The sequence below is a fragment of the Macrotis lagotis genome, chromosome 1 (genome assembly GCF_037893015.1).
Source record: "Macrotis lagotis isolate mMagLag1 chromosome 1, bilby.v1.9.chrom.fasta, whole genome shotgun sequence".
Classification (NCBI taxonomy): domain Eukaryota; kingdom Metazoa; phylum Chordata; class Mammalia; order Peramelemorphia; family Peramelidae; genus Macrotis; species Macrotis lagotis.
Window position 1 is genome coordinate 431,841,556 of NC_133658.1, and position 18,501 is coordinate 431,860,056.

The window sequence follows — 18,501 nt, forward strand, 5'->3', positions numbered from 1 at the left end:
GATCCCAAAATGAAAATGCCAAGGAATATTGTAGCTAAATTCCGAAATTATCAGATAAAAGAGAAAATCCTGCAAGCAGCCAGAAAGAAACAATTTAGGTACCAAGGAGCCACAGTAAGGATTACACAGGACCTGGCAGCATCAAGATTAAGGGATTGAAGGGTCTGGAATGCAATATTCTGAAAAGCAAAAGGGAGCAGGGAATGAAGCCAAGAATTCATCATCTGGGAAAACTGAGCCTTCTCTTCCAGGGCAAAAGATGGACATTTAATGAAATAAGAGACTTCCAATTTTTGCTGATGAAAAGACCAGAGCTCAATAGAAAATTTGGACTACAAGAAGGATACTCAAGAGACACATGAAAAGGTAAAATAAAATAAAAAAGTGGAGGGGGGAGGAAAAGAAAAAAGAAGTAAGATTAAACTGACTGTAACCCTACCTGGAAGAAAGACTTAATAACACTACAGAACTGTAACTTTATTAGCAAGAATTTAATTAGCCAGAAGAGATGGACACTCATGACTTATTCGAGAAACTGCTATCCAATAAGATGAAACTGGCTATATCCTTACCTGGGAGAAAGACTCTAATAACTCTCAATAATTGTAATTCTAATAGAGAGAATATACTTATCCAGAAGTGATGGACATTCATGGCCATTCTATGACTCAGAGAGAATGATTTCAAAACAATCCCTCCTTAAAAAGAGAGATAGTAAAAGAGATGGGAGGATGGAGACTAAATGAAATAAATCTCATTACTTTAAGAGGTACAAAGGACCTACTGCAATAGAGAGGAAGAAGGGAGGAGGTGAGAACCACCTGAATCTTACTCTCATCAGATACATACACTCAGTTAAGTTAAGAAACTTATCTTACCTTTAAAGTGTTAAAAGGGGAAAAGGGGAGGGGGGAAGGAAAGGCAGAACCAACAGAAGGAAATGAAGGAAGGAGGGGCAAAGGGAAGGTGGGGGGAAGGGGGTTGGATATAGGAGGGCAAACACACTGAAGGTAGTGGTATTCAGAAACAAAATACTGGGGAATATTGATAAAGGGGAAAAATACAGAGGGAAGAAAGCATGAAGGGCAATAAAGAGTTAGTAATTATAACTTTGAATGTGAATGAGATGATCTCTCCCTTAAAATGTAAGAGAATAGCAAAATGGATTAAAATACCAGAATCCAACAAATATGCTGCTAACAAGAAATTCATCTCAGGCAGAGAGATACATATAAAGGTAAAAGGTTGGAACAACAGACTGGCCAATATGACCAGAAAGGATAATGATCATTGTTGGAAGGGTTGTCGGAAATCTGGGACACTATTACATTGTTGGTGGAGCTGTGAACTCATCCAACCTTTCTGGAGAGAAATTTGGAACTACACCCAAAGGGTAACAAAAATGTGCATACCCTTTGATCCAGCAATACCACTACTAGGTTTATACCTGGAAGAGATTATGAAAAAGGGTAAAAACATCACTTGTACAAAAATATTTATAGCAGCCCTGTTTGTGGTGGCAAAGACTTGGAAATCAAGTAAATGTCCTTCAATTGGGGAATGGCTTAGCAAACTGTGGTACATGTATGTCATGGAACACTACTGTTCTATTAGAAACCAGGAGGGATGGGAATTCAGGGAAGCCTGGAGGGATTTGCATGAACTCATGCTGAGTGAGATGAGCAGAACCAGAAAAACACCCTAACAGTGACATGGGAGTGATGATCATCCTTAATGGACTTGCTCATACCAACAATCAGGCACAATTTGGGGGTATCTGCAACAGAGAATGCCATCTGTATCCTGAGAAAGAATTGTGGAGTTTGAACAAAGACCAAAGGCTATTACCTTTAATTTTTAAAAAAATGTTATCTTATTATGTAATTCTGCTTTATCTCATACTTTTGTTTCTTCCTTAAGGATATGATTTCTCTGTCATCACAATCAATTTAAATCAATGCATACCATGGAAACAATGTAAAGACTAACAGACTACCATCTGTGGGGATGGGGAGAGGGAAGCAAGATTGGAGGGGAAAATGTGAAATTCAAAATAAATAAAATCTTTCAAAAAAATATAAAGACCTATAATAAATCCCTGAGACATTCTACTATTTGTTGTCCTCCTTCTGAGATTCCAATTCTTACAGGATCCAGTGATTCATCTGGTTCTCAATCCATTTTACTGCTTGCTTACTTTACTTACTCTCTATATATTTTCAACAAAAATAGCCAGAGTCATTTTGTCAAATGCTTTAATAATATCTATGTAAACTACTTAAAGTACTCTTTGACCGTGGAATCTGGTCACCTTCTCAAAATAGCAATGATTCTAGTGTGGGATATTGGTTTTCGATAAAGTCATGTAATCTTATGTAATCACCACCTTCTTTTCCAAGACATTCACTAAAAATCTCTTTAATTATATGTTCTATCTTTTGCTGGGAATTGAAGTCAAGATCACTAGCTAGGACTTGTAGGTTCTGCTTTCTTGTCTTAAAAAAAAAAAAATCCAGAACATTCAGAGATCACCCTCAGTAGTCTCATCTATAGCATCTGTTCTAATCCTTCAGTATTGTAGTTTATACAAGTCTGGGGAATTGAATTCCAGCAAAGCAACTAGCAACTATTTTACTATATTCCTACTTATTCTGAATTTCAACTACATATAAGCCATTGTTGTTCAGTTCTTTCTATTACAAAGATTATTCACCTTCATAAAGCAGGGGAAAATATATAAAAGAACAACTTCACTTTCAATCATTCCACAACTCTGTACTTTCATCATTCCATATATCTAATTGAATTATCTGTTCTACTGCTATAACATTTCTACTATAGATCCCCCTTCTTTCCACTCATTCTCATCCCAGTGAAAGACAGCTGGCCTCTCTCCCAGATTATAGCACAGTCAGGTCTATGGCACAGCCTCCTTTTTGTGGCACTCCCCCCGCCCCAGGCCATCCTCAGAAAAGCCCAGACTGATGCTGGCACTGCTCAATAAATGCCACCAGGAATTTCCTATACCCTCAAGAAAGAAATATAAACTCCTCTAACCAGAATTAAAGCTCTTCACGGCCTGCTCCTTCCTACCTTTCCAGTCTTCCTCTCTATATGGCCTATGATCCAACCATGACTGGTCTATACTTGCTTTTTTCCTAATAAAGCATTAACTTTTTTCAAATAAATTGTGAAAGCACAACGATAATTTAACTTAATGAATCAAACATACCTATGTAAGGAAATTTGTAACTATTTTTTTTGGCTTACATGAATAATTTCTTTAGTTCTTTATTCATTTTTTAGGTTTCTCAGAGTAAGTTTATTTTTAGGACTATTTCTAGTACAAGAGAGACAGATTAAGCCCTGAGCCAGTTTTGTGACCTGAGACTTCTGTTTAAGCAAAATATAAAAAAAATGATGTTTTAGTTTATCCTAATGAAAATACATACCCCATTCTGTTTGGTCCTCATTCCCCCCTCCCCATTTTTTTTTAACATTTTGACATTTTATTGGTTTTCCAATTCTATGCAATAGTAATATGTACCCATCATTTTTTGCAAGACTCTGAATTCTACAATTTTCCCCCCACTTTCCCTTCCTTCCCCCCAGCCCCCACAGAAGGCTGTCTCGATAGTCTCTAGCTTGTTTCCATGCTATACATTGCTGTAAATTGAATGTGTTGTAAGAATAAACATACCGCTCCCTCCAAGAAGATGAGAAACCTCAAGAATAGAGAGAAAAAAAAATTGTACTTCAGTCTGTGTTCAGATTTCAATAGCTCTGTCTCTAGGGTGAGTTGCTTTCTTTATCATAAGTCCACCAGAGAAGTTGCTTCAGTATTTTTCCCACAGTTGCTATTACTAGCTATACCTCCACTCTATTTCTCCCCACTCTCATTTATTCTATTCCCTCTCTCCTTTCAACCTGGCCTTGTCCAAAAGTGTGTTGCATCTGAATGTGCTCTATCCCTTGATCTTACCTCTTTTCTACCGCCTATACCCCCCTTTCCTCCCCCATTCCCCCTTATCCCATCCCTGTCTTATTTTTCTCTAAGATAAGATAGATTTCCTCACCCTATAAAGTGTGTAGGTTAGGAAATTTGTAATTTTCAACATTCATTTGATAAATAGGACTATTTTTAAATTTACCTAAATGTGGGTATTTAAGATAGAATCTAAATAACTATTATTCTAATACCTACTATATATGAATAATTTGATGAATATGGTTTTAAGTTGGAAAAGGACTCCAATCTAGTAATTCTGTAAAGTATTAGAGATCTGTAAAGAACAAGAGATCTGAAGCATATGAATAAATTAGAAGATATGCTATTTTTATTAATGAAGTTCTCTCTCCCAACAGTCATTTTACAAATGAGAAATATGAAATAACTTGTCCAAAGGGCAAACAGATAGTAAGTGACAAAGCCAGTATTTGAATCCAGGTCTACTGACTCTGAATCTTTTTTTCAATATTTCCAACAGTAAATACTAGATCTACTTAAGATAAAAACTTGCTTTTTCAATTTTTCCCAGCATTCTAATGTTTCAATGAATGATCTCAAGAAGACAAGTAAACAAAATTTAGAATATGAAATTTCAAAACCATTTATAGCATTTAATTCAAGGAATAAAAGCAAGTATTATATCTGCCAATGGTATTCATAAGAACCACATGCCAGATCAAACCCTTACCTATGGGTGCTCTGCCCAAAGTAATATACATTTTGAGCACAGAAACCTTGCAAGATATCCTGGATTTATCAGCTAGATTTCTTTCTAAAAGGCCTTGTTGTAAAACCAAATCACTCTAGCTCTCTTTGATTAGCCAATAACAAGTCCCAGGCCAAGTCCCACAGGGTCACTATTTTGGCTAAAGACACAGTAACTACCTATTATATTATTGATATCTTTCTTATCCATTTAAATATGTCCAATTCTGAAATACCACTTTTAAAAATTAGATTCTTACCTCTTCACTAATTGAAACTAAAAAAGATTTGAGTATTGTGCCCTGAACCCCAATTCTATGCTAGAATCTTTGGTTTTTATTCTGTGATTTTCCATAGTGTGGTGAGTTTTTTTGCAACTCACATCACATTATGTCAGAACTGCCTATACTTAATGACTTTGGAAGGGGTACTACATGCCTGTTTCCTTATGACTCTATGGGGGTCTCTAATCTTGGAGGTCCTTATTCATTATTCATAATGATCAGGTAACTAGCTTAAACGATCATTGTGCTTCTATAGCTATAAACTCCCTGAAGAAGCCACTCATCTTTTGAGAAACAACAGCTTTTATTGTTTCTGGGTCCAGGGTACCCCTGAAAGATGACAATGGACCACACTATTTACCTACCCCTGAAAAATGACAGAGGACCACACTATTTACCTTTCATTCAGAATTGCTCAACCCAAGAAGGTCCTCTAATAAGTTATAGAAGAAACAGGCTTTCATCATTAAATGGAAAATGATACATTTCAGGACTGTGCCTCCAAGTATTAGTACCTTTCATGAAAAGAGTCATTGTCAGGCACTAAGACCTCCAATCCCAGTCCTAGTGATTCGCTCTCCTCCATCAGTTCAATAGGTCCCTTCCTAAAAATGTCTTCATTTTTGACAAGGACTGTTCGCTTTGGTTTCGCTTGGTTTCCTGGTGATTCTTCCAGTTAAGAGAAAGAACTATCAATTGTGACAGCATTCTCCCAACTGTGAGAAACAAGACCAATTTATAAAAGAGCCCTGAGGGACAGAGCAAATAAAATTTTCATTTATACTCATTTCTTAGTGGTGACAATGCATTTGGCTGAATGGTTACGGTCTTCAAAGAAGAGAGGTGAACTTGAGGGGAGTGGGTGTTAACAATCAGTGAAAGAATTTAAAAATTCTGCAGATGTTTCTCATAACATACACATGTTTCTTTTTTTTAATAAAGCATTTATTTAGTTATTAAAGACAAAGCATTATTCCAGGGCACTGTGCTACCCTGGAAATAAAAATACAAACAAAAAGATGGTTCAAATACAAACAAAAAGATGGTTCCTACCCTCAAACACCTTATATAAGGAGAAAACACCCTCATAAAAGAAAGTTTTCTAAAAAGGGTGGGGAGAGGGGAGAGTAGAAAGGGTGGGAAGGGCTAACGCAAGGTTGAAGGTGACTGGCAGCAGAAGTTACTAAAATAGAGTTTATGGGCTTTAATTGGAAGATGTGATCAAAGGGTAGAAGCACTGCCTATACAGAAAGACTGCTATGAAGAAATGGGAGCTGTCCTGGGAGCCCTGGGCTGGGTCAAGGTTGAGGTGCCCATCTCCAGAGACATCATCTGCCAGAAGGCAGAAGCCCAACTGAATAATTGGTTGTTATTCTCATAAGAATAGCATTTATTGTTACTAAGTTAACCAAAGAGAAAGTAGTCCCCACTGCCATCTTTAGTGCCCCTTGAAGCACCTCGCTCTCAAGGATCAGCATATCACCTCAGGGGCACTTGAACATTTCTGGGGATGTGAAAAAGCATTTTATTAAGCACCTCCTATGTGCCAAGCAACTCACCACGAGTTTTACAATTATTATTTCATTTGATCCTCCCAACAACCACAAGAGGCAGGTGCTCTTACGCCCATTGTACAGCTAAGGAAACAGGCAGACAGTGATCTTCTGTCCAAGATCACCCAATAAGAAAGTGTCTAAAGCTGATTTAAAATGAGATAAGCCACCACTTAGCTATCTACTACTGATCACAATTGCTATTTGCCTTTATCTAAATAAAGAGAAGAGAAATGCCATATCTACAGATACCTACCTATATGGGGGCAGCTAAGGTGGCACATGGAGCTCAGGATGTAGAGTCAGGAGGATCTGAGTTCAAATCCAGTCTCAGACACTTGACACTGAACTAGTTGTGACCTTGGGCAAGTCACCAAACTCTGGTTGCCTCCTCCCCTCCGCCAACAAACCCTAGTTCAAATCCAGTCTCAGATGGGCAAATATTAGGTGCTATATAAATGTGAACTGGCAGTAGTCATGGCTGTCATCAGGACATGAGAGCATAGTGCCATTTGGTCTGTTCCTGCTGTGTCACTATCAAGACTAACTCGTCCTTCCTAATCAGCCCCTCTGATCAGAGTTCACATTTTACTACAAAGAAATCCTAAATTAGGCCTGCTGTTGCAATATTTTCTCAATTTTCTACCTTCCATATCACCATAAGATAGCAATTATGATAGCTTCTTCATCATATACCAGACTGTCAAGCAGGGTTAGGAGATTTATCTTACAAAGATTACATCTCTGATAAATTGGCACCACTCCCCAAAAGATAGGGAGTATTCCTTTCCTTTCTTGGATCTATCAATCAAGAAAACAGGATCCTGTCAAGGATAGTCTATGATGGACTATCATTGGATATAGCTTCAGTGAACTCTCTGTAGCCTTTCATTATTTCATCTTCCTGTGGATCACTCAGGTTATTCTTGCTACTACCTCAGAAGGATCCATGTGGCAATATTTCTTGTCAAGATGACTACCTGAATGGAGGCAGGCAGATCAGCTCATCCATGCATACACCAACAAAAAAATCTTAAAATCACACCAAGACAAATAATGACAGTCAAGAAATCCAAATACGAAACAGTATTTTTAAAGTTTTTTTCATCTCATAATTGCATTAAAAAGTTGATCAGAAGCCCACAAAAATAGGAAAGGAGAGAATGTCAGCATCCAGCAAATGAGCCAGCAGGCTCTTAATGAGACCAGGCAGGATGTATAGCCTACAGGGTTCTCAACTGAGAAGCAGCATAAGTGGAAGGCTCCTTCAGAAATTCCAAAGATGGTTGGAAAGCAAATCAGAGAACTGGAAGTCAATACAAATGGCAGCAGCCAATGAGAGCAAGAGGTCTTCCATGGAGCAATTAACAATGCACCTTTTTGCTAATGATATTATATTGATTTTGCAACAAGTCCCAGAAAAATGCAGAGTCTCCTAAATGAGATCCATAGACACTCTGAAAAGTTTAGTCTAACTATTCACATGGGGAAAAAAAAATTGAATAATACTTGTTGTCCAGACTACCATATACACACCAGTGTGAATCATCTATAGAACTTTTCCATTAATATATATTAACATGGAAAATGAAATGGATAATTTTGATTACATGGCTCTAAAAAGCTTCTGCACAAACAAAACTACTGCAGCCAAAGTAAGAAGGGCAACAGGAAACTGGGTTAAAAAATTTTATAGCAAGTTTTTCTGGCAAAGGTCTCATTTCTCAAATATATAAGGAACTGAGCAAATAAGCAGAAAAAAAAAATCAAAGCTATCAAAAATCATGTGAAAAAAATGCCCTAAAATACAGCTAATTAAAGAAATACACATTAAAACAACTCTGAGACATCACCTCACACCATCAGACTGGCTAACATAACAGAAAAGAAAAAGGACTAATGTTAGAGGGGATATAGAAAAATGGAAACACTAACACATTGCTAGTGGAGGAGAGAATAGTCAGCCATTCTGGAAACAAGGAACTGTGCCCAAAAGGCTATAAAACTGTGCACATCCTTTGACTCAGAAACACCACGAATAGGACAGCATCCCAAAGAGATCAAAGAAAAGAGAAAAGGACATATTTGTATAAAAGTATTTAGAGAAGTTCTTTTTGTGGTGACTAAATTAGAAATTAAGGGGATACCCAATCCTTGGCTGAACAGGTTGAGGTATATGGCTGTGATGAAAACTATTGTGTTTCCAGAAATATCACAATGTACACATTACAAACTGGGTCTTTTTCCACAAATACAAATTTAAAGACAGTACAAAAACACGCAAAAAATAAAATTTTTACATTAGTTCTCACTGAAAGAAAATTCTATAAAGAAATTTCTTTGATGTAGGAGAAATATACTACTACTCAACCTTTACTGCAAGGTTGGTAGCCCTGAAAACTCCTATGTTTTATGTAGCATGTACTGGCTATAATCATACTTCCATTGCAATAAGAAGTATGTTTGTTTTAAATTCCAACATGCAGAAACAGAATTAAAGTAAATGAATATGGTTAAAAACTTAATCATCAATAAACACTCAGTAATGACCTTGACCAAAATAATGGTAAATGGTAGAGGTGGACTATGTGGGTCTCAAAAGTCTAGGTACATACTTCTGGGAAAGATAGCAATAGGAAGGTTACATTAGGAGAAACCCAGCTCCCCCAAAAAAATACCAAAAATAAAAAGATACAAGAGTCATCCCAAGAAAAGTGTGCAAATATAGCTTTCAAATGAAGAAACTAAAGCCATATTAAATAATCATATAAAATGTTTCAAATCACCAATAATTTTTCAAGTTGAAAATTAAAACATCTCAAGTTCCACTCATCAGATTAGCAAAAATAACAATTCTTGCAGATGTTATTTTAGGACAAGAAACACTAATGAATGCTTGAGAGAGCTGTGAATTGATCCCATCATTCTGGAAAGCAATCTAGTTATACTAAGTCACCAAGCTATGTATAACCTTTGCCTACTAGCACTACTAGCAAAGAGATCAAAATCGAAGGGAAAGAATCTATATATCTATATAAAAATATAATTATAGAAACAATTTTTATAGCAATTGGAAACAAAGTATATGTGCATTAATTAGAGAATAGCTGGACCAATTATAGTATAGGAATATTACTGAACCATAAGAAATGACAAAAAAGGAAAGATTCAGAGAAACCTGGGAAGAATTTTATGGACTGAAGCAAAGTGAAGTGAATAGAAAAAGAAAAACAACTTATACAATTAAAAAAGTAAACAAAAACAATTTTGACTACTTAATAACAATCATCAATGCAATGGTCCATAATGACTAATGATAAAGCATGCTTCCCACCCTGGAGAGGTGATGAACAATAGGGAATCAAATATTTATTTTGAGCTGATGACCAATTCAACACAAATTTTTTTTTGCTTGATTTACTTATCTGTTATTAAAAATAGGCTTACTGGGAACTTGAGGGTGGGGGCAGTACTTAGAGGATGGTAATACAAGAAAAAAGAAAAAGGGTCAATGAGTTGATTTTTCTAAAAGCAGGATGTTAGTTCTCCTATGGAGGAATTTAAAATTAAGGCAAAAAGAAAAACAAGCTGTATGTAATAGATTCACTTATAATTTAAAAAAATAGGAAGTCATTTGATGAAAGTGAGGGAGAACCAAAAGACGGTGTCCATGGGCTAGACTGCTAGCTTCACAATGTCATGAAAATGTGAGCAATGTCCAATGTATATATCGAGTGGATTAATTTGGGAAAAATTAGGAGGGCAGCTAGGTGGTGCAGTAGATAAAGCACCAGCCCTGGAGTCAGGAGTACCTGGGTTCAAATCCGGTCTCAAACACTTAATAATTACCTAGCTGTGTGGCCTTGAGCAAGCCACTTAACCCTATTTGCCTTGCAAAAAAGAAAAAGAGAGAGAGAGAGAGAGAGAGAGACTGAGATTAGAATAAGGCACAGATGAGATACATACAGGAGGGTTGGGAACAGCATCACTTAAGGAAATTTCAAATCAATGAAATTTGAAATGTACTGCAACACAGTCTTCTAAACTATTTCCATTACTACTAAGGAGCACTACTCCTCACCCAGGCCTGAAACTTGGGCATGATTCTCGACTTCTCACTCTTACTCCAAATAACCAATTTATCACCAAATCTTGTCATTCAACCTTCACAAGTTGTTCTCTCCATTCAAGAAGTTACAACCCTGATAAGGTCCCATATCACCACACACTTAAATGGAAACCTTTCTTTTCCCTCCAAGATGTAGAAAGAAAAGGCAAATGCCTTAAAAATAACTGACAATTCCATAGCATTTAAAAATTTACCAGAGACATTATATAAATCATTGCCATGTGAAGTACACCTTATAATATCCAGTTTACAGAAGAACAGATTGAGGCAAAGAGGTATAAAGTGAACTGCCCAAGGATGAAGGGCTAAGTAAAGGTGTTCCTAAAGTCACAGATCTGAACTCTAAGCACACAGTCTCATTGACTCTCAATGCCTAGGCCTTTCATATGAATATATTTAAAGCAGGATCTCTTAAATATGGAGTCATTACCTTACAGGGTTTTTAAAAAATATTTTGATAATGACTTCAATATAGTGGTTATCTTTGTAATCCTATATATTTTGTTTATTAAAAAACATTCTGACAAGGGATCTAAAACACAAAGGTTAAGAATCCCTAGTTTAAAGCATTTACTTGTGAATTTTAAAAACAGAAGATTTATTCTATTAATTCAGATGTCTTAAATTTTATCTTGAGGTTTTAAAAACTTATAATCTGTTTTCCTAAGAACATTTCCTAAGAAATAATATAATGCTCAAAAATTAACTTTACTATTTACATAAACTGTCCCTAAAATAGAAAAATAATAATTTATTTATATTCAAAAATAAGCAATCTTTTTCCCCATCTTGCAATACTTCTGAGGGTTTAGTGTTTGTTATTTGAAAGGTTTAATAAACAAAGAATAAGTTCTCTAAAGAAATAATTGAAAAGCAAAATACAATTATTTCTGACCATACTCAGCCTAAAAGACATTAGATAATGCTTAAGCTTTAAGCTTTCCACCATTTTCTAGTGCTGATATTTTTCTAAAATTGGCTCTTTTTCAATTCCAATAGAATAAATATCATGTGTTGCATAAGAGTAAGCTGATTAAACCCTTGAACTTTAAACTATCCCCTCCTCCATCTGAAACAGTACAATAAACCTATCTCATTTCATGAATGCAGGCTATTCATTTTTTAATTTAATTTTTAACCATATCACTGTCACTTCCCAATAGTCATCCCAACCTCCCCCCCCCCCAGAAATGTGCTCCCTTGTAACAAGGAAGCATTTAAATACAATAAATATACTGTTTGACAGATTTAGACCTCATCCCTCAATATACTCCCCCATTGGAATGAACAATCATCCCTTGTAATAAAAGAAAAATAGTCAAGCAAAACTGATAATAACAAAGTCTGTGACTGCCTTGCTATCCATTCCCCCCCTTTCCACTGAGAGTAAAGAATGTTTCATCATAAACTCTAGAGTTAATGTTGGTTTGCTTTTAAACTTTATTTATAAGTCAATGTGGTTTTAAGTGTCATTAACTTCCAAAGTATTTGAATGTTACAAAACTTACAAAAGACATCATTCGAAAGTTTAATTATTTACATTTCTTTTACATTTGGTTAGCACTATAAATTCTGAAAAGATTTTAACAGGAACTTGCTATCTTTATTCACTGTGTATGTAAGTTTCATGACAACACTTCCCAAGACTAATGGATCAATAGAGGAGCTCTTGTTGTATGACTCTGATCACCTAAATTATATCTAACTTTTTTCTTATGGGGTACTGTCAAAACTGTCTCTCTCTGTCTCTCTGTCTCTCTCTCTCCATATATATCTCAAAATTTTATTGTTTGGATTACCTTAAAGCTAAAATTAAGAAACAGAATCTTTCCAATCACTGATCTGTAGTTGAATCTAGTAAATAATCAACTTTAGTCAAAGAGCACAAAATAGTATTTTAGTGATTTTTAAAAAATCTATTATTTTTAAATTAATCCTTCAAGTTTTTTATAAGTTTGTGTCATTTATATTTCTGAAGTTATTAGGTCTACAGTAAAATTTCTTGCATATCCTGTATGATTAGAACCTAGGTTCTTGTATTTTAGCTCTTTGTTCTAATATAAGTTCATATAAGTCTTTCCATGTACCTCTGAATTCAGTTGTTATTTCCTCCAAAATAATATTGATTAATATTAACATAATCACAAATTGCTCAATATTTTCCAAACAGTAAGTGGTGCTATGAATATTTCCACATATGTGGAATCTATCGCTTTGACTTTGATTTGGGGGGGGGGGGTACATGCACAGAAATGAATGCATTTTTGGGGTCAAAAGGTTTTGATAATTTGATAATTTTTCTTGTATAATTCCAAAATGTTTTCCAGAAAAGGTAAATGAATTCATAGTTCCACAAAGTACACTGCCTAATTTCAATGTGGGCTTTTTTTAAATTTTTAAATTCATCCAAGATAAATATGATACAAGAATTAATCAGTTACCATATATTATGAGTGTAAATACACTAATGGCATACAACCACCTAAATTTAGTATCTCAATTCAGATACACAGGTAGATCTTCTCAGTAGCTGTACCTTACATAGAAGTCTACTCCATGAGGCTACTCAAAGGCAGCATGTCATAAATTAGAAAGTAAACTAAATGAAAAGTCAGGAAGGTGTGGATTTAAATACGACCTCTGACACTAGCTATGAGACACCTTCTTGCATTCTCATTTTTCTCATCTATAAAGTAGAAATAATAACATGTCATGGGATTTTTCTGAGTTCAAATGAGTATATAAGGTGTTTTGAAAGACCATATAAAAGGCAATTACAACTGGAAAACTGTCAATTAATCATGGTTAGACTGCATTAATATAATAAAAATGACAATTCTACCCAAATTAAATTACTTTTAAAGTGCCATATCAAAGTACCAAAAAATTATTTTACAGAGCTAGAAAATTAGTTAACAGAATTCATCTGGAGAAACAAAAGGTCAAAAATATCAAGTAATTTAATGAAAAAATACAAATCAAGGAGGTCTAGTTGTATCAGCTCTAAAACTATATTATAAAATAACAGTCATCAAATTCATCTAGTACTGACTAAGAAATAGAGACGTGATCAGTGAATTAGATTAGGTACAAAAGAAAGAGTAGTAAATGAGTATAATAATCTACTGTTTGGGGAGGGGGGCGGAGCCAAGATGGCCACAAGAAGGGATCCAGTCTTAGGAGCTCTCTGATAAAACTCATAAGCTAAGGACTCTAACTAAACTTTCAAGAGACAGAACCCACAAAGGGACCCAGTGTGGCAGTTCTCCTACTCAAGGTAACCTGGAAACAAGCAGAAAGGCTCTGCTTCCCGGGGTCGGAGGGGCGGCCCAGGGCAAAAGAACTTCAGCCTCCCAGAGGCAGCCCCAGGGCGCTGGCGGCTCACAGCAGTGGGGAAGTCTCCTGAGCTGCACCCCAGGGAGCACTGGGCACAAAGTGGGGACTCTGGGGCCCTGACCACATTCAGATCCTGATCGCAGTCTAGCCCCCACCCACCTCGGCCCCGTAGCAGAGGGGGGCGCTTCTGGTCATTCACAGACCAGGAGGGAGGACAGAGCCTCACACACTGAGACCCTTGTGGGAGTGTCCCAAAAGCTCAGGAAGCACCCCAAAACCAGGCCCAGGCTGGAAAAATTAGCAAGCAGGGAAATAAGAGGAAGACTATTGAGAAATATTTTGCAAATGAGCCCAAGAAGGATCAAAATACTCAGTCTGAAGATGAGGAAGCACAAGCTCCTGTATCTAAAGACTCCAAGAAAAACAGAAATTGGGCTCAGGCTATGACAGAGCTCAAAAAAGACTTTGAAAATCAAATGAGGGAGTTGGAAGAAAAACTGGGAAAAGAAAGGAGAGAGATGCAGGAAAAACATGAAAATGAAGTTAGCAGCTTAGTCAAGGAAATCCAAAAAAAAATCCACCAAAGGTAAGGGGTCAGAAGGAGATTACATGGGTCTCTTTGCGCTAAATGAGGCAAGGCTGTTGCTTTGCCCACTCCCATATCTGGATTCCAGTCCCAGGAAAAGAAGCAGAAGCACAATGGAGCTTGCTGCCACAGGGGAGCAGGGACCCTCCTCACAGTTCCAGGGCAGAAAGGAATGCTAGTAGTCATCCACAGACCAGAGCACAGGCCAGGAGAGTAGTCATACCCTCTCTTTATATTATAAGACCTTGGAAGAACTGAAAATTTGCAAGTCCCTAGATGTATCTCTGAAAACAGCTGCAAAAGAACCCCAAAAGCTTTGGATAGTACATCTTCTACACTAAAAGTAGAGCCCCATCTTAAAAAAAAAAAGTTAAAATCAAGTCACAGATTGAGAAAATGAGTAAACAACAAAAAAAATCTGCCAATAAACAGTTTACAAGGGTCATGAGGAAGATCAGATCAAAATACTTAATTGGAAGAAAATAACAAACTCAAAGCTTCTACATCCAAAGCCTCCAAGAAAAATATGAATTAGTCTCAGGCCATGGAAGAGCTCAAAAAGGATTTTCAACATCAAGTAAGGGAGGTACAGAAAAAATTGGGAAGAAAAATGAGAGCGATGTGGGAAAATCATGAAAACCAAGTAAGCAGTTTGAAGGAGATATCAAAAAAAATACTAAAGAAAATAACATCTTAAAAACCAGACTGGACCAAATACGAAAAGAGGTCCAAAAAGCTAATGAAAACAAGAATGCCATCAAAAGCAGAACTGGTTAAGTAGAAAAGTAGACACAAAATCTAACAGTAGAAAATCCTTAAAGTATAGAATAGAGCAAAGGAGACCCACTGACTTTGATAAAACAAAACCAAAAGAATGAAAACCTAGAAGAAAAATGTGAACTATCTCAATGGAAAAACATAAAGACTTACTTGAACTGATGGTGAGTGAAGTGAGCAGAACCAAGAGAACATTGCTCACATTAGCAATAGCACTATGAGATGATCAATTTTGATGGCTGCAGCGCCTCTCAGCAGATCAAGGACAAGCCTGAGAGACCTGTTATAGAAAATGCTATCCCATCTAGAGAAAAACTATGGAGTATGAATGGAGTTCCCTTTTTAAAACTTGTTTTAAGTTTCTTTCTTACTCATGGTTCTTTTTCCCCCTCAATTTTTTTTACATCGTTGTTTTTTTTTGAAGGCAATGGGTTTAAGTGGCTTGCCCAAGGCCACACAGCTAGGTAATTATTAAGTGTCTGAGACCAGATTTGAACACAGGTACTCCTGACTCCAAGGGCGGTGCTCTATCCACTGCGCAACCTAGCCGCCCCCTTTCCCCCCTCAATTCTAATTCCTCTTTTACAATATAACTAATATGGAACTATGTTAAATTATGATTGTACACATAAAACTTTTATCAGACTGTTCGACAACAGGGAGAGAGAAGTGAGGGTGGAAGAAAAATGTGGAATTCATAATCTTGCAAATGGATGAATGTTGAAAACTACCTTTGCATGTAATTGGGAAAATTAAATTAAAATTAAATTTAAAAAGGAAACAACTAATGACTATAGATCATCCTAGCCTAAATGTCTACACTGTACCATTTGTCCCAGGATTATGTGAGAAATCACAGTAGTTTCTAAGAAGCAAGTAGGAAAAACCCAAACGTTTGCCACCACAGCACAGGACAAATTAACTCTTATTAACTCACATCATTTTTTTAAACCATTCACCACAAAAGGTTCCTTATATAGAATAACTGTCTTATGTCATTTTCCTATGGGCAATGAATAACAGGTATAGAATGAGACATACATTTTTGGGCAAGGTCAATGTCAGATTTTGTCTTGCTTGACTAAATATTTGCTTTTCTAACAGAGAAAGGAAAGTGGAAATAAAAAGGGAACAGAGAACAGAAGGAAACATCAAAAAAGGAAAACTACTCTGAAAATGTCATAACAACAATGACAAAAGCAGAAATATTCATGGTGCTAACTATTCACCGGGCTCTATGCTAAACAGTTCTCAACTATATCATTTAGTACTTAAAATAATCCTAGGAGGTAGTGCTATTATTATTATGATTATTCCCATTTTACAGTTGAAGAAACTCAAGCAAACAAAATTTAAATGACTTGTCCAAGGTCATACAGCTGGGAAGTGTCTGAAATAGGATTTAACTTGTATAGTGTAGTAAGGCAACCAGGTGGTGCAATAGATAGAACCCTGGTCTTGGAGTCAGAAGGGCAGTATGTAAGGTGATGGACAAAAGGAAATACATTCAAGAGAACAAGACCTAGGTAAGAGGGAACCAAAAAACCCACACCTGCATGACTTAACAGAATGCTAAGACCTCAATAAAGGAAGCTTGGGAAGTCAGGTAGAAAAGGAAGACAAAAAAACGGAAATCTTTACAATATTTAAATATTTGATGGATTGCTCAAGAAAGAAGGAAAACTATATATTGGTTAAAACTAATAATTACAGCCACCTGAAAATAGAAGGCATTGTTCTGCAAGGTGGTGAGTTTCCTGTCACTTGAAGTATATAAACAGAAGCTGGAAAAACACTTGTCAGGAATATCGTAAAGGGGATTCATAAGGTAAAAGATTAGATTGTCCCTTAAGTCTCCTCTAAATTCAAGGTTCTACAAAGCTCTAATTCTCCATTTACTCCCCATATACATTCAATTTTAGTCCCTAATCATTACTACTGCTTTATATTTTTCTTTTAAACCTGCTCCTCAACTACAAATTCCTATCTTCTTTTAAGCACCTGATCAAAGGATATATATCAAGATGAAAGACAAATATTTTAAAACACTAATAAAGGATCTAAGTTACAGGTGATAAGATAAGAGCTTCAGAAGCTAAAAGAAATAATAAGATTTAATCTAGTAAAAGGCACACAGCCTTACTCTAGGACTCAAATAATTCCCACAAGAAAAAACAAAAATGGGGCACAAAACTACCTGTAATTTTTCTGACTCTCTAAGGCTCAAGAATCTTAGGGACTACAATCTTTCCTCAGGAGCACTGCAAGTTGACACAGTTCCTATTCAATCCATGAGTGGAAGGACTAACTCTGCTTGCATAGCTTTGCAATGCTAAATCACTTTGGACAATTAATAGAAATAATAAATACTAAAAAAAAAAAAACAAAAAAAAACCAACCTATTTTTTCAAAGATTAAAGCTATCCCAGAAACCACATTTATCAATAAAGAATACTTTAAACATTAAATTGTATTCAATATTACCTACCCCATTTTCAGTATGTTTCTCAGCAGATGTACTTGTTCCATTTCTTTGATTTCTTAGATCTTGGATATGACGGCCACCTAGAAAGTATAAGTATCATTCTTACTAAAAACTTCAAATGAAAAATAGATTTCCCCAATTTATTAATTATAATTTATTCAGTAAACTTTTATCACAAAATTGGAATTTCCATGACACCTTGGTAGTCAATCAGGATAAAATCACAGAATCCAGAGACTTTAGAATTGGAAGATAATCTCTGGAAGAATCTAGTTGAACCCCCTCGATTTTAGAAGATGAAACAGAGGCAAAGAAGTGATGAGCCTGGAAGTCACCAAAGATGGACAAAGTAAAGCTATGGTTCAAACCCAAGTCTCTGGAATCCAAGTCCAGTATTCTTTTCACTACATAACAGTTTAAAAAACAATACCGCAAATGTCTCAGTTAAGGGTAAAGCTAAGCCTTTCTTCTACTAAAGTTTCATAACGCATTAAAGTTGGTAAGCTATTTTGACAAGCTTTTTTATTTTGTATAGGGTGACCCAAAAATTTTAGGACAATCCATATTACATCAAAATTTAATTCAAACACTTAGCAGTGGAAAAATATTAATAGTATCCTAAAAACATTTTTAAGAA

At 35.9% G+C, this 18,501-nt stretch overlaps 1 protein-coding gene and 1 non-coding gene across 6 annotated transcripts in view; both read right to left on the reverse strand.

Moving 5' to 3' along the window:
• The window catches only part of PPP1R13B (protein phosphatase 1 regulatory subunit 13B), a 122,350-nt gene that overhangs the window by 41,823 nt on the left and 62,026 nt on the right, over positions 1–18,501 (reverse strand). For all 5 annotated transcript variants that reach the window (XM_074213213.1, XM_074213212.1, XM_074213211.1 and 2 more), the window contains exon 4: positions 17,868–17,944. In XM_074213213.1, the coding sequence (XP_074069314.1) occupies positions 17,868–17,944 (77 nt within the window). The remainder of the gene's footprint in view (positions 1–17,867; positions 17,945–18,501) is intronic.
• On the reverse strand, positions 8,893–9,037 carry LOC141510784 (small nucleolar RNA U109). The gene has a single exon (XR_012475184.1). It is a non-coding gene; the product is annotated as a small nucleolar RNA U109 (small nucleolar RNA).